Below are 15,248 nucleotides of genomic sequence, written 5' to 3' on the forward strand. Positions count from 1 at the left end.
GAAGCCACACTGCCTAGTAAAATCTCAGTAAAAAGTAATTTAAATGTAAAACAGTGAGACCCTATCTTGATTAATATAATAGTGATCAGGGGTTTATTTTGTTTTTACCTACATGAATATTATAGGAGATGTGGGACCATCCCTGTGCATTACAGATTGTCCAGCATCCTGGCCCCTGCCCACTAAATACTGGTTGTTCCCTTCATTATAACCATTCCAGGTGCCTCATAAGGGTTAATGGTTTATGTATATCCTATTCTAGGCCCACACTTCTTCTGTGAAATTATTATAGATCTAATAACTGAAATTATTATAGATCTAATAACCGTTTTTCATCTGACTCCCTGTTTTCCTGTGTCCATAACACTTGAATAATAGTTAACAAATTCTGGTTTGTCTTAAAGCTAAACATATGATATTCCTCCCTGCCTCCCTGCCTTTGGACACTCCCAAGCCAAAATCCACCACCACCACCACCCCACCCCCCAACCCCCCAGGCCATCAGAGACATTCTGCTTTGATTGTTTTTTTGGCAGAGGGCAGACAGGGTGGTTGCAAGGAACTCTTTGTGCTTGCATGTGTCCCTTATGTCTCTAAAAGACTCTTGTAAGTCAGAAGGAAATACTGTGTTTCCATCTGTGTGTGCCCATTAGTGTCCTTCCCAGCTGAGGGAGGGGGAGAGGTTCTAGTGCTGCCACTCATTCCCTGCCCCATATTCAGAAATGCCAGACATTTCTTAAATGAGCCAAAGCTCTTTTCTCTAAACATTTTGGCCTTGTTCTGTAGAATAGAACATTTATATATTGGCTGTAAAGAAAAAAAAAATCAGTGTTGGTGTTCTTGTGGAAGGTTTCTTAGCGGGACTTGAAATGGACCTTAATTAATAGAACTTGACTGGTTAGAGAATTTGGGTGAAGAAAGCAGAAGGGTAGAGGAAAATACCTACAGAGATAAAATCAATGCTTGTGTGTTGCGATGGTCAAAGCCAGGACTCAAGTTGAGAATTGGAGATGAGATTGACTAGGTGTAGTAGAGTTAGCTTATGGAAGGAAGTTCTTTCCGGAAAGCCGCTATACACTGTGACACAGCACCACTTCATTGTTTGGTGTATTCCAGCCTTCCTTTCACTTCCACTAGGTCTCCCATTTGGGGCTTCTTTCCTTGTTTTTCTTTTAGTTTGTTTTGGTTGAAAGTATCTCTTGTGATCTGTGAATTTCTGGATTTTTATCTCCTTTCCATGCCTTCAACCCCCCCTCCCCCCTGCCCATACCTACTGGATTCAGGTACAGATACCAACAGCCTGTCACTGCCTGTCCTCAGTCTAGCTTACGCAGAGAGAACTACCTCTTGTTAGCATCAGTGTCAGATTCCCAATAGAAATCTGTTTTATCATATATGCTTCTTTCCAAAGCATTGAAGTCTTGTGACTTTTTAAGATTAAACTCTGTAAATTTTTGGATCTTTAATTCTGTTTATGGTCTAGGTTCTGGCATATGTGTTAGTCACCTCCCAGCTAACAGTCTCTTGGCAGGCCGTTCTTAGTTATTGTGCATTTACAGGCTGTTCAAAATTCCACATTGCCTAGAGTTTTTCCACCTCCAGTGTCCAGGCACATTTTCTGCTTCCTCAACCCTAGCAAGCATTCAGAATCTGTTTCGTGTTCATATGCGAAGCCCTTCGTTTTTTCCTTTTTATATGCCTGAGTAATTTTGAATTTGAAGTGTTCATTTTTTACACCGTTCTCCTGACTCAGACCAGTGTTTCCTCTCATTCTGCTTGCTCCAGAAGGCCCATAACAGAAGATTCCTTGTATCACTTGGTCAGTACCCACATGTTTGCTGATAGAAGAGGGAGGGTGAGCTTTAACATCTCAATCCGTGCTGTTTCTTACCAGTCAGCTTTCTCTAAACAGTCAAGGTCTTTCTTCATTAAGTACACAAAAACAGCTTAACAGTCCTGTCACATAACTCGCCTCTCGCATCCCCCAGTGGGACATTTGCCACACTCTCTCCTGTCAGAAAGCCCCTGCGCCTTGATGCTCTGTTGATGAGGGTGTTGCACCTTAACAGTGGAGATGTGGCCCACGGTGGGAGTGTGCAGCCTGCCTCCCATGTTTTTCCTCAGAGGCCCTTCCTCCCTGAGCCACCAGTCTTCAGGTTCTCATCCCTCCAACAGAACCTGTTCTGGGCTTCTTTCTTCACACTGAGGCACAAATTATGGGCAATGGTTAAAAATGCTGCCCTTTCCAGGGGTGGTCACTTATTAACCACACTCAAGACCTTATAGTAAAGGGTCACAGGAGCTCCTCCTGCCCTCTTGAGGGGAGTTTCGGAGCCTCCTTGCTGCTCCTGGAAGCATACCGTGTGCACAGATGCCTCACAGCCCAGGAGGGACCCTGAGTTACCATAGGCTGTTGGCCAGTCTGTCCTCCTCTAGTTAGAACAATTGTGAGCCTCGTCAGCAGTGGTGCAGTGGTCTCACTGTCCATGGGGGTCAGTACTCAAGCACCCAGGGGCTTCAGTGAGGTCCCACAGAATGGACGGAAGATCATCTCTGTAGCCCCATGATCTGTTTTTCAGAGGTTTGAGTAACATGGGTCTCCTCACAGCAGGTCACTTCACAAGGAAGGGGCTTCCTGAATTCAGCAGAAAACATTCACATCCTCTCTGGTGGTCTTCTGATAATGCTGCTTCCTTCCTTGTCCGGAAGTTGCTGCCTTCAGGAGGGAGTGAAGAATAGAATTCATTTTATGGCCACCTAGATGATACCTCATCTGAGTCTCAATAACTGTGCCATTCCAGGGCGCCTGCGTGGCTCAGTCAGTTAAGCGTCTGCCTTTGGCTCAGGTTATGGTCCCAGGGTCCTGGGACCCAGCGTCCCCCTTCCCCCCACCATTGGACTCCCCACTCAGCGGGGAGTCTGCCTCTCCCTCAGCTTGAATTCTTTCTCTCTCTCTCTCTCTCTCTCTCTCTCTCTCACAAATGAATAGCATCTTAAAAAAAAGAGAGAGAGAAAAAAAAAAGCTAACAGTGCCCTTTCAGCTATGGCTAGGGACTCCCAGGTTTTGGAATCAGGTCACAGTTTGAGTTTTCCCCCAAGCGTCTAAGCTTATATCACCAGGTCTTCCATTTCTTCCCAGTAATTAAGGTATTAAAGAACTCCAGTTACCCGCTTGAGCCACAGCAGGCACGTGGGCTAATAATGACTTTTGCAGGTGCTTGGGCTATATGAGGGCACCTAGTCTTGATCTTAAATTGTCATCTGGATTCCCAGTTAATCCAGAAAAGCAGTAAAAATTAATAATGTGTATTACATGTCTCTAATACATGTGTTTTCCATTATCTGGTTATATATGCCCCTGTGTGCATGTGTGCATTCCTGCACCCACACACACAACCTTTCGTTTTTTCTGTAACAGGGAGTGACTCTGGTTCCAAAAGCAAATTATTGGTGTGACACCTAGAAAGCTGAGCCTGTGACTCAATTAATTCAGTCAGTTAAGCATCTGCCTTCGGCCCAGGTCATGATCCTAGGGTCCTGGGATCAAGCCCCACATCAGGCTCCCCGCTCAGCAGGGGAGTCTGCTTCTCCCTCTACCCCTCCCCCCTGCCTGTGATTGCTCTCGCTCATGCTTTCTCTCTTTCTCTCTCTCTCAAATAAATAAATTCTTAAAAAAAGAAAAAACCCTGAGCCTGGCACATGTTCAGAATGAAATGGCTCCAAATACATTAGCAGGTTTTCTGTCTTCCAGAGGGCTACAGCTGCCTCTGTAGTTGGAAAAAATAGGAAACATTGGCTAATTTACAAGCATTCAGATATAATTCTCTAAAGATAAGCAAATGACTTCCACAAGGTGGTAATGTAGGAAAATGCTGAACTCCCCTCATCCTCCACAGCCACACCTAGCCTACAGCTGCCTAAGGAGCATTTCCCTTTGAAAATTAAATGAACTACTTCTCCATAACAAAGGGTAGAAAGACCATACCCTGAGGGGTGAGAGGGAGAGAGACACAGTCTTACCCAAAACCCTATCCCCAGCACAGTAACACACAATAGGGAAGGATCTCACCAGCCTGGTGCTTCTCCTAGAGAGCCAAGATGCTGGTGCCCCACATCAGGCACCCCAGCCCCTGGGGTCTGCACTGGAGAGATAAGCCCCCGGAACATCTGGCTTAAAAAATGAGCAGGGCTGATGTCCAGGAGACCCAAAGTGCTGTCGAAAAGGAGATTCCTCTTTGAAAGGAGTCACAATCTCACCCAAGACCCCCGGGAGAAATGGCAGTTTGAAAAATGCTTAGACTAGATGAGAAGGAAATTCATTCGCTGACCTAAAAGCATTAGCTGGAAAGGTAGGGGACAGTTGAAACTCTCCTTGGAGGAGAGGCACTGGTGATGCCAATTTTTCACCTTCCAATACCCCTGCCAACATAAAGATAGGTGAACTTGGACACACCTACCAATCACACCTGCTGCCTTACAGAAGCCAGAGAATGTTGGCAGCTGCAGTACTTCTCTGCTCCCTGGCCAGGACAGGTGAGTGCCAACCGTGGTCACAACATTCTCTCATTCCCAGCCTCAAACAGGTGCACTCGCACAACTGCTCTCCTGTTACAGGCCTGAAACCCACAAGCATGCTTGTTTTCCTGCTGCCTTTCTGAAGCCAGCAAGTATGCCCTACCTAGTTAAAGCTAGCAGGAACACGTCTACTCAGGGGATCCCCCTTGATTGCCAGGAGCTTGGTATTCCTAAGCCCCGTGGGAAGGTAACAATTGGGAATATGGTTCTTGGCAGGCTACCACCCCTAGAACACTGCACAGACAACAGACTAAAGCACAACTCAGTTTTTCTGGGGAAAAGACCTCTTAGCCTGGGGCTTCAGCCTGAGGGATAGGTTTCAGGTTTCCCACACATCCAGAGGCTAATGAGGTGCTCTCAGGGAATGTAAGCCAGAGAGATACCTCCTTGTACACCACCTTAGCCTCACTACAGCTCTATAAGATCTCCCAGATACATTGGTCTGGAACCCCAATTAGTAGAACTGTTGCCCAGGCAACACCTTCAGATCTCCTGGTCTGGAGACCATCAGGGATTACAGTTGTAACCCCACAGGACTGTATCTATTTACATATTTTAAAAGCTGTTGGCCTGAAGGATTTTGCTTTCAATTGCCTAAAACTTAGGTGAGATTGAATGAGATTCCTCCCCCCAGAACATTGACAGGTCTTGGCACAGTCTCAACAGTAGGGACATATCAAGAATAAATCAGGTGGTTTAGACCATCACAAAGGTTCAAGAGATAACCAAGAGCTAGGGCAAGATTGAATGAGAAGGTTCATCACCTACACAGGCCAGTCCTTCAAGACTGAGAAAGGTAACTGCTTTGCCAATTCATAAAAACACAGAGAATCAAGCAAAATGAGGAGACAGAAATACGTTCCAGATGAAAGAACAAGATGAAACAAAAAGAAAAGACCTTAATGATACAGAGATAAGTAATCTATTGGTGAACAATTTAAAATAATGGTCAAATAAGGATGATTACTAAACCCAGAGGAAGAATGGATGAGCACAGAACTTCAACAAAGAAAATACAAGAAAGTACCAAACAGAAATCTACAGACCTGAACAAAATAACTGAAAAATACATTATAGGGGCTCAACAGCAGGCTGGGCAAAACATTAAAAGGATCAGTGAGCTAGAAGACAAAGCAATGGAACTTCCCAGGCAGGGCAGCCAAAAGAAAAAAGAATTTTTAAAAATGAAGATAACTTTAAGGGACCAAAAGTACATCAAGTAGAATTACAATCACATTATAGGGTTCTCAGGAGGAGAAGAAAGAGGGGGGCAGAAAAACTCCCCTAACCAGATTCAAGAGTCCTTAAGAGAGTCCCAAACAAGATGAACCCAGAGAGATCCACACCAAGACACATTATAATTAAAATATCCAAAGTTAAAAGCAGCAAGGGAAAAATAAATTGTCATGTACAAGGAGAACCCCAGAAGGTGATCAGATTTTTCAGCAGAAACTGCAGACCAGAAGAGGGTGGCATGGCACAAGTGCTGAAAGGAAAAAACTTCCAGCCAAAAATACTCTACCCAGCAAGGTTATCATTCAGAATTGAAGGAGAACTGAAGAGCTTTCGAGACAAAGGCTAAATAAAGCAGTTCATCACCACTAAAGCAGCCTTTCAAGATATGTTAAAGGGACTTGTTTAAGCTGAAAAGAAATGGCAGTAGTAACAAGAAAACCTATGAAAGTAAAAAATCTCACCAGAACAGCTAAATCTATCATAAAAATAGTGGATTCATTCACTTACAAAGCTGATATGGAGATTAAAACACAAAAGCAGGGCAGCCCCGGTGGCTCAGCGGTTTAGCACCCCCTCGGCCCGGGGTGTGATCCTGGAGACCCAGAATCAAGTTCCACCTCGGGCTTCCTGCATGGAGCCTACTTCTCCCTCTGCCTGTGTCTCTGCCCCGCCCCCTGTCATGAATAAATAAAATCTTTAAAAAAAAACAAAACAAAACAAAACACAAAAGCAGTAAGATCAACTAAAACTATAGTAGTTAAGGAACACATTAAAAGGCATAAAATGTGACATCAGAAACAATGTGGGGTGGAGGAGTTAAAAATGTAGAATTTTGGAATGTGTTCAAATTTAAGTCACTGTCAACTTAAAGTAAACCATTATGTACATTAGAAAATATAGTAAAAAAGAAAATGTGAAAAGAATCTAAGCATAACACTAAGAAGAGATAGTAAACCACAGGAAGTGAGAAAAAGAAGAAACCGGAACTACAAAAACAGCCAGAAAACAGAATGGCAATAAGTACATACCTATCAGTAATCACTTTAAATGTAAACAGACCACAAATTCTCCAATCAAAGGACAGAGTGGCTGAATACATTTTTAAAAAGACATCTATATACTACATATGAAAAACTCACTTCAGAAGTGAAGACACAGGGGCACCAGAGTGGCTCACCGGTTAAGCATCTGACTCTTGATTTCGGCTCAGAGCATCATCTAAGGGTTATAGGATCAAGCCCTGAGCTGGGCCCCCCTCTCTCTACTCCTCCCACCAACCTCTTATAAATAAATAAAATCTTTTAAAAAGTGAAGACACGCTGAAAGTGAATGGAAACAAAAAGCTGGCATAGCTATACTCATAAGACAAAACAGACTTTAAAAACAAAAACTGGGATCCCTGAGTGGCTCAGTTTGGTGCCTGCCTTTGGCCCAGGGCCTAATCCTGGAGTCCCAGGATCGAGTCCCACATTGGGCTTCCTGCATGGAGTCAGCCATAAAAAAGAATGAAATCTTGCCTTTTGCAACAACGTGGATGGACCTAATGGATGTTATGCTAACTCAAAAAAGCAGACCTAGAAAGACACATACCACATAATTTCACTTACACTTGGAACCCAAAACATAAAACAAGACCAAACCCAGACTCTGAGAGAATGGGCTGTCTTGCCTATTGCCACAGGGGGAAGTTGGTTGGAAAGGGAGCAAAATTGAAGTGTCCACAGCAGTGATCTTAAAGAATTGGTAGGGTTAGTTAATGCAGAGGAGCAGCCAGCTGTTCTTCATCTCTAGTAAGACTGGGGAAGAAGGAAATAAGCTTCAGCTGTGATAGGAGAGATTTATAAGACATAATGAAAAATTAATCATCAACGGAGACTATTTAAAAAATTAGAGCAGATAGCTAATCAGCAAAGTGGAGGAATGATGTCTTCCATTGGCTTTAACAAAGACTATAACATCTGCTCAAGGAACTTAAAATTGTTAGGTTATTAGATCCAATAGTTTTCAGCTTTTGGCGAGACCCCTTTGAGAATCTGTTGGGGCTCCTCTCCAGAAAAAAATGAGTACACAAATAAAATTTTGCATGCGATTTCAGGGAACTTAGAGACTCCCTAAAGTCTATGCATTTAGACCCTAACTTAAGACCCCCAGGATTAGAGGATTTCCCGAAGTCCTAAACTATGACACACTCCATGGCTCAATTTTCCCAAACATAACAATGGAATCTGAAGATCAAATGTCAAACTTTGGATTTTCTTTCTCTAGATTTATAATACTTGGCATACACAGTGCTGAAGTGAAAACAAAAAAATAGAAATCTACTTTTAAATTCAATTCTTGGTCCTAGAGAAGCCAAGTGTTTAATTTTGAAAGTCACTGGTTGGCCGTGTATCATCTTCATAAACAGGCAGCAAGACTAGGCCTTCGCTCTGGTCCCCACTTCCAGCTCCAGATTCACAGGGGACATGCGAATGGAGATGCCAGCATTAGCCCACATTCACACACCTTCTAACTCCACTGCTGTGAATGTCGAGAGGGGCTGGGAAAGGCCACCTGCTCAGAATTCTCACATCAGCATTATGCCCAAGTTTCATTAACTACAAGTTGGAAAATGACTACCCAGCATTACAAATCAGGAAGTAATTTGGCCCTCTCCCTAAAATAAAGAGCGTTCATCCCCTTACAAAGTAAGAGCATGTGTATGATAAACTGGTGATGAGATCTCCCGTATGTGTTAAGTGAGCGTGGCTCAGTGTGGTTTCCCTGTTCCCTCTGCAAGTAGCCTCGTTTACCTGCAAGTCCTGTAGCACCCCCTCTAATCCCAAGTTGGAAACGTCTCTTGTACCTGGATTCAAGAACTCTGGAATCACACACGGCCTTACTGAGGAAGGGAAGTGGCCTCTGGGCATGAGCATCGTTGTCCTGTCTCCACCTTGTTGTCTGTCTTCCCTGTACTTTATGCTGCTCAGGCCAACCCTGAAATTCATAGCTGGGAATGTCTTACTGAAATCAGAACCATGACTGCTGAGTGGGAGGCAAGTGGCTCAGCCAGGGCCTCCTTACCATGCACACAGTAGGTTGATTCTTTTGACATTTATTCCTTCCCATTGTTGGAGGGGAGGGGACGCTTAATTATTCTTCCCTCCACCTGCCACTGAATCCTTCACATGGTGTCGGTTGTCAGATACTCTGGTGTTAGCTCCTTCCCAGCTCCAAGACCTCCTTACTGAGCTGATAAAGGTTGTTTGGGACCTGGTATTGAGGCAGACAGGCTGTCCCAGCACCTCACCCAGCCATAGCTCTGCATGGTGACTGATGGAGTCCTTTTGTTCCCTTGAAAGCCTCTTGACAGTGTGAACTTATTTAGGTGTTTCTGGAATTGAAGCTTAGGGCAGAATGGCCCATTCTGTTGAGTATTTATTCCTCATGTGTATTCACTCTTCCCACAGAAAACGTGATCAACGGGCAGGATTACGAAGTCATGATGCAGATTGACTGTCAGGTGATGGACACTAGGATCCTCCACATCAAGAGCTCGTCTGTCCCCCCTCATCTCCGAGACCAGCAGAGAAATCAAACCAACACCTTCTTCGGCTCCCCTCCGGCAGCCACTGAGGCAGCCCACGCTGTCAGCACCATCCCGGAGTCATTACAGTAGTGCTGGGAGGCTGCGCTGGAAAATACTGTGGGACTCAGCCAGGCTGGACAGCAGGGGGGAGACCTGTCCCTCTCTGCCTTCTGAGTAGCAGGCAGAGATTGCTGCTGCGCAGGAGGGTTTCAGGGACAGCGGAGAAAGCTGTTTTTCACCGTCTGCCCTTCTACTTGGAAAGCACTGAAATTCAGGCACCAGGGAAACAGCACTCCTCCAACGGCAAAGCCCCCCTTGCTGCCCAGTGTATATTTTTTTCTGTACCCTTCTGAATTGCTTTTCCTTCTGTATTTCTTTTGTGTTTACATAATCATCTTTAAAATAAGATCCTCTTCCCTTCTCTGCCATTTCACTTCTTGATAGAGATTTTTATTTACAGCTGTACAGCACACCGATGTTGCCAGTAATTAGTTTTTATTAATTTAGTGCAAATCCATTGTGGATATTGTGCTTACTGGGAACAGATTTCAAAACCAGAACAGCCAGAAAACCACCCCCAGAAAGAGTCAGGACAGTTGAGAGCTTTAGGTAAAAGGGAAAAATCCCCTAGGTGAAGTTGATCTTTGCCTGGGAATGGCAGCTCCCGCCGCCGCCGTGTGTGGGTGACTCTGTGGGGCGCCAGGGCGAGGGCAGCAGGTTGGAGAGGATGTAACGGAAGAGCAGGGTCAGTGGTGGGCCTCAGGCGAGAGGAGCCAGCTCTGTTACCACGGGTTGAACACGCTGTAAGTTTTGATGTGACTGGAGTTTAAGATTAAAGGTGCAGCAAGTGTTTATTCTGGGGCCACGGAGTGTCCACATCCGCGCTTGTGTGCTTCCCTCGCCTGGGCAGGTCTGCAAGGACCCTGGGACAAATCCTTCACTTTAACTGTGACTTCCCACCCACAACACACCTTCTATGGATGTGACACTGCCAGATCCAGCTCAGGAACACGCAGGGTGGTGTTAAGCAAATAAATGTTTTTCTCATGAGAATTGACAAAGGATGGACTCCCTGAGGTTCCGCAGATGGGCGGGCTTGGACTCCTTGGTCGGGGACTGCATCCCACCCACACCAGCAGCTTCAGCTTCTGCAGTGAAAAGACAGTGAAGGAATGAACTTTTCTGTCCTCCCATGATGGGTACAAAAGAAAGAACAAAAAACTAGCCCTACTGTGTTCCCTTACACCTTCCTGTGCTTTGACTCCTCTCCCCTCCTGTCTGGTTCTGCCTTCAGTTTCTAACTCGAGTCCTCCTTACTCTCCTGGGAGGCTTTGCACTTTCTCACTAGAACTTGTTCTGCAGACACGGCCTCTTCCCCTGATCACCCGCCTGGGGTGGCCTTCTTCCCTTCCAGCCTGCGCTCTGGCCTTCCCTTCCCTCCGAACCCGAAGAGGAAAGACTCCTGTGCAAGTGCCCTGTGGCCAGTCACCGTCTGCCTGCAAGTAGCCTGGCCCCTGAATAATTCTGAGGTGTCACTAACACTTCCAGCTCAGGACAGCGATGCCTCTCTGCCCAAGCCAGTGGGAGGCTCCCCGAGGAGATCAGTCTATGAGATCAGTCTGCGAGGGCTGGGGTGCTTTGTGGCCACGGTCCCTGGGGATCTGGATTTTGGTCATGTTAATAGCCTCGGAGAGCCCGGGCCACACTGCCTCTGTGGCCACTGTCCCCATGTGGGGCGACGTCCATACGAGAAGCGCCCTCCCCGGGACTGCACCACCTCCAATGGGCGCCAGGACCAGAGGGCTCTGTGGACAGACAAGACCCACAGATGGCAGGATACCTTCTCTTGGGAGCATCTTCTTCCATCCCATGTCCTTCCATCTGTCTTGCAAACCAGCCAAGCAAGCAGCCACAGGCAAGGGGACATGGTCATTCCCATGCTGGTCCACCGGAGCTGTCGTCACCGTCACAGTGGACGTGAGCCCAGCCTTACAGACAGTGCTTTCTCCCTGCACTGACTCACACCCCACAGACCGCGACACCAGCTTCTCGCCCCCTGCTTGTGCTTTGCCCTCCGAGCCTGCTTCCCCTGACCTGTCCCACCAGACGGGGCACTTCCGTTGCACTGGCCCAGCTTGAGGCCTCTCCTACAAGTGGCAGTGCGGGTAACGGGCGCAAGGAGTTGTGACCGCCAGCAGCAGCCTGGGAACAGCGCCGGTTCTCCCCCTGCTGAGCAGGCTGCTCCCCAGGGTGAAGCCTCTGGAAGGGATGGGATGACACCTGACAACTGCAAAGAAGTCTACTCTTCTAATTGGCATCAAAGCTCTTATGAATTCCTGCGCCCCATGGTGGTTTTGACTTACTGTCTATGCTCACCAGTGGGGCTCATTGGGAAAGAGAACGTGGCTGTGCCTGACGGATAAATTAAGCTGCTGTTTTGGGGTGAAATCGCCTTTTGGGGATTGCAGCCAGGAATTGCAGAGGATATACATATAAATGTTAATTTATTAAGTTTTCACTAAGTGGGATTTTTGTAAGCTTGTAGGATAATTAGATAAAGCAGATGAGGCAAGGCCACCCATGGGTAGATGACTGTTGCATTGGTTCGGCCATCGTGCCTCTCCTGGGAAGCGATGGTTCTCCCACCCACTTGCAAGGCCTGTGTGTCGAGGCTGCACGGCAGTGGCTGTTGCTTCAGGTAACTCCTGAGGCAGATGTCGGGGCTCCCCCCACGGGGCCCACTCCCCCAGCAAGACAGACACACAGCTCCATTGGCATGGTAGCATAAACGGCCTCTTTCCAAGGTTAGGATTTGTTAAAAGGATTATCTTGAATCAAAAGCTTGCCACGCTTGTAGTTTAGATGCTTTACATTAAATTATTGGGTGGGGTTTATCTTTTCACAAGTAAAAAAACAAAAACAAAAACTGTAATTATAAAATCTCAGAGCATCTTTTAACTTTTTTTTAAATGACCACAGGCTCCAGCACCAAGTTGGCATGTCTCTGCCTTTTCTTGTGAGCAAGAAGTAGACACGGAGGTATTTGAAAGCAGCAACGTTACATGACTCATTCTTGAGTGTTCTGAACAAACATTACTTAGAAATAGACAAGCAACTTGGGATTCAAACTGATTTTTGTATCATTTTTAAAGAGATACTGTCCCGACTAAACCTTCGTGGCTTGACTCTTCCCTCCGGGCATGAGCCACATTTTGGCACAGCAGTGACCCTGATAAGACGGCCGTTGCTGCGGCAGTTGGATGATGGAAACCAGACAACTCTCCAGCTCCTTGCGACTTTTGCACTACTTTCTGGCTCTTGCCATTTTACTCAGCTCAGGTTGTGAAACTTGGCAGAAAACTAGCACAGGGAAAAACCCGTCTTTGACTTTCTAACACTGAAAAGTTTCAAAGCCACTTCTACGTTCAGCTACCTATTCGAAGTAACCCCTTCTTACTGACGAGCCAGAGTAAGACCCCACGTCCCCTTCGATCTGACCTCGTGGATGTTTTCCACCCAGGGAGGCCCCTGCCACTGCCTCCCGCTGGGCCCACAGCCTCCGGCGGCAGGTTCACAGGAACTGAAGTTCGAATGAAGCCTTTCGCACTATTGGCTGTTTCATATGAATTAACCTCTCAAGATTGCTTAATGCTAGAATCAATAGATGCTCATTACCACCTCTGGACACCACCTTCTTTACCAGAATGTTGTCTTTGCCCATGCTGAGTCCTTCTGATTTACAGAAAAGAGGATCTTTGCTGCTAATATGAGCACTAATTATATTACATACCTTTAAAGCAAGAATAAAGCCTAAAGAAAGGAAATGGGAGAAATTTTCGTTCCAACCCCAAGTAACATTTGGGAGGGGGCAACTTCTTTGCCTCCCATCTGCTACCACCACCACGATCGTGGTCGATTTTTAATTTTCTGGGACAACAGAATACTGGACTACCCAAAAAAATGTTGGTGGAGTCCAGATGGAACTATGCATAAAGGAAATATAGTTTTCTCCTACCTGAAAATAGAAATGAGAGTGTATCCTGTTAACTTCTATTTTTAGTGACTAAGCTTAAAACAAAGTTTATTTTAGATAAGTCTGGAACTTTGAGCAGATTGTTCTAATAGCTGTGTTATCTGTCAGGTTATGAAAAGATGAACAGAGTCATCTGGATCAGGAGATTTGGTCCTGTGTGCAAATCATGTCATGGCTAGCCACTGTCAGAGAATGGACACCAGTCTTGACATATAATGGTTTGCTAACATTAAGCATTAGCGGTATGGGACATTAAGACTTAATTCCATTAGTTTGGGGAACCAAGGAGTAAATAAGTTGTATTTTATCGTTTGCCAAGGTCAGCCGACAGCACACTGTCATGCTGCTTGCACCCAGGATAGTTGGCGACCATCAGGTAAACCAGGAGGCTGGAGATGGCCCCTGGAGTGTCCCCCAGAGAGAGACCCGCAGGTCGACTCACAGTCTGTCTGTTGGACTGTTGAGCTCACACTCAGCCCTGCTTTCCAGGTCAGCCATCTGGACAAGAGGGGGAAAGAGAACCTTAGATGAAAACCACCAGGGACTGCTGGCCTGAAGACCGCAGTTTCTTGTTTCTCATCATGTTGGCAAGTTTTGTTGGGCTAAGACCCATCATGCTTCATGCATGGAGCCATTAGAGCCAGAGGAGTGTTCACCAAGCTTTTCCCCAGGGTTTTCCTTCTAAGGTTGCATCCAACTAAATTAAGAACAGGTTCAAGATGGGGAGGAACGAGGTACCACGGTCTCCCGTAGTAGTTGTGTTGGTTTACGAGGCATAAAGAAACCGTGACAGTGGACTTAACATGCTTTTAAGCAGGTCTTTACCATGCAATATTTGTTCTTTGTCTAAGATGCAAATAAAGAATTTTTAAACTTGCTTTATTTTGTTCTGTACAGAAAGAGAAGAAAAGACCCAAAATGAATCTTGAATGTTAAGAGATTAATAATGAGGAGGGAAACCTAAAATGGCTTGTGGCCTGTTGCTGTTTAGATGAAAACAACAGAACCCTCTTCCACTCTTCCCCCACCAGCCTGGTTAAGTAAAAGTTTCCTTTATTGTGTCCAAATATTTCAACTACAGTCTTACCAAGGAGAAAAATCTATCTAAGAACTCCTCCTTGGTCCTTCTGCATCAGGAAACGGCGTTACTTGGTCACATCACGGGCCTCTCCCCTTCTTGGGATGGCCGGTGTCACCGCACATGCAGCATGTGCCTCTGCCCCACAGCAGAGTCCCCGCGGGACACGCACTGAGCGCCCAGTGTATGCCTCAGGCACCGCCGCAGGCTCCTGGTCCTGCCTGCTCCCGGCCCTCCCACGCCCACGTGGCCAGGCCCAACAGTGTTTGGGCCCAGGCAGTTTAGCTCCAGCACGTGGACACTTGGCCACTGCACTGTCCCACCTCCGGAGACCTTGATCCTGTGGGGGCCTCGCCCTGAGACAGCTCGCAGGTGGCCTGTGGAGCCAGACACCGAGACACGGTAACACCGCGGTTCTCCCCGAGGCAAAACTACATGTTCCTGGAGACTGTAGCAGACGTCCCCGGGAAGGGACGTCCTCTGCCGAGAAGGTGGGCGGACACTGGAGGACTGGCTGGGCAGCAGCCGGGACAAAGTGGGATTGAGCCACGTGGCGTGGTCTCCGGGTGCCGGGGCTGTTAACATCAATCCTCTGTATCATCCCAAACCTTCAGCACCGCCTGCTGCACGCACGGCCGTGTGTCTGTGTTGTTTGGGGAGGGAAGGCACGGAGGATTCTGGCCGCGTGACTGCTGAGAAGGGCGGGCAGTCGGGGAAGCGCGATAGTTCAAAACCAGAGAGTGTGAGGCCACAGGGAA

At 46.6% G+C, this 15,248-nt stretch overlaps 1 protein-coding gene across 1 annotated transcript in view; it reads left to right on the forward strand.

Moving 5' to 3' along the window:
* The window catches only part of ATF6 (activating transcription factor 6), a 200,652-nt gene extending 186,363 nt beyond the window's left edge, over positions 1–14,289 (forward strand). The window contains exon 16 of the mRNA XM_055334088.1: positions 9,261–14,289. Within this exon, the coding sequence (XP_055190063.1) occupies positions 9,261–9,469 (209 nt within the window). The 3' untranslated portion in view covers positions 9,470–14,289. The remainder of the gene's footprint in view (positions 1–9,260) is intronic.
* The last annotated feature ends 959 nt before the right edge of the window (positions 14,290–15,248 follow it).

The sequence above is a fragment of the Nyctereutes procyonoides genome, unplaced genomic scaffold, assembly GCF_905146905.1.
Source record: "Nyctereutes procyonoides isolate TBG_1078 unplaced genomic scaffold, NYPRO_anot_genome, whole genome shotgun sequence".
Classification (NCBI taxonomy): Eukaryota; Metazoa; Chordata; class Mammalia; order Carnivora; family Canidae; genus Nyctereutes; species Nyctereutes procyonoides.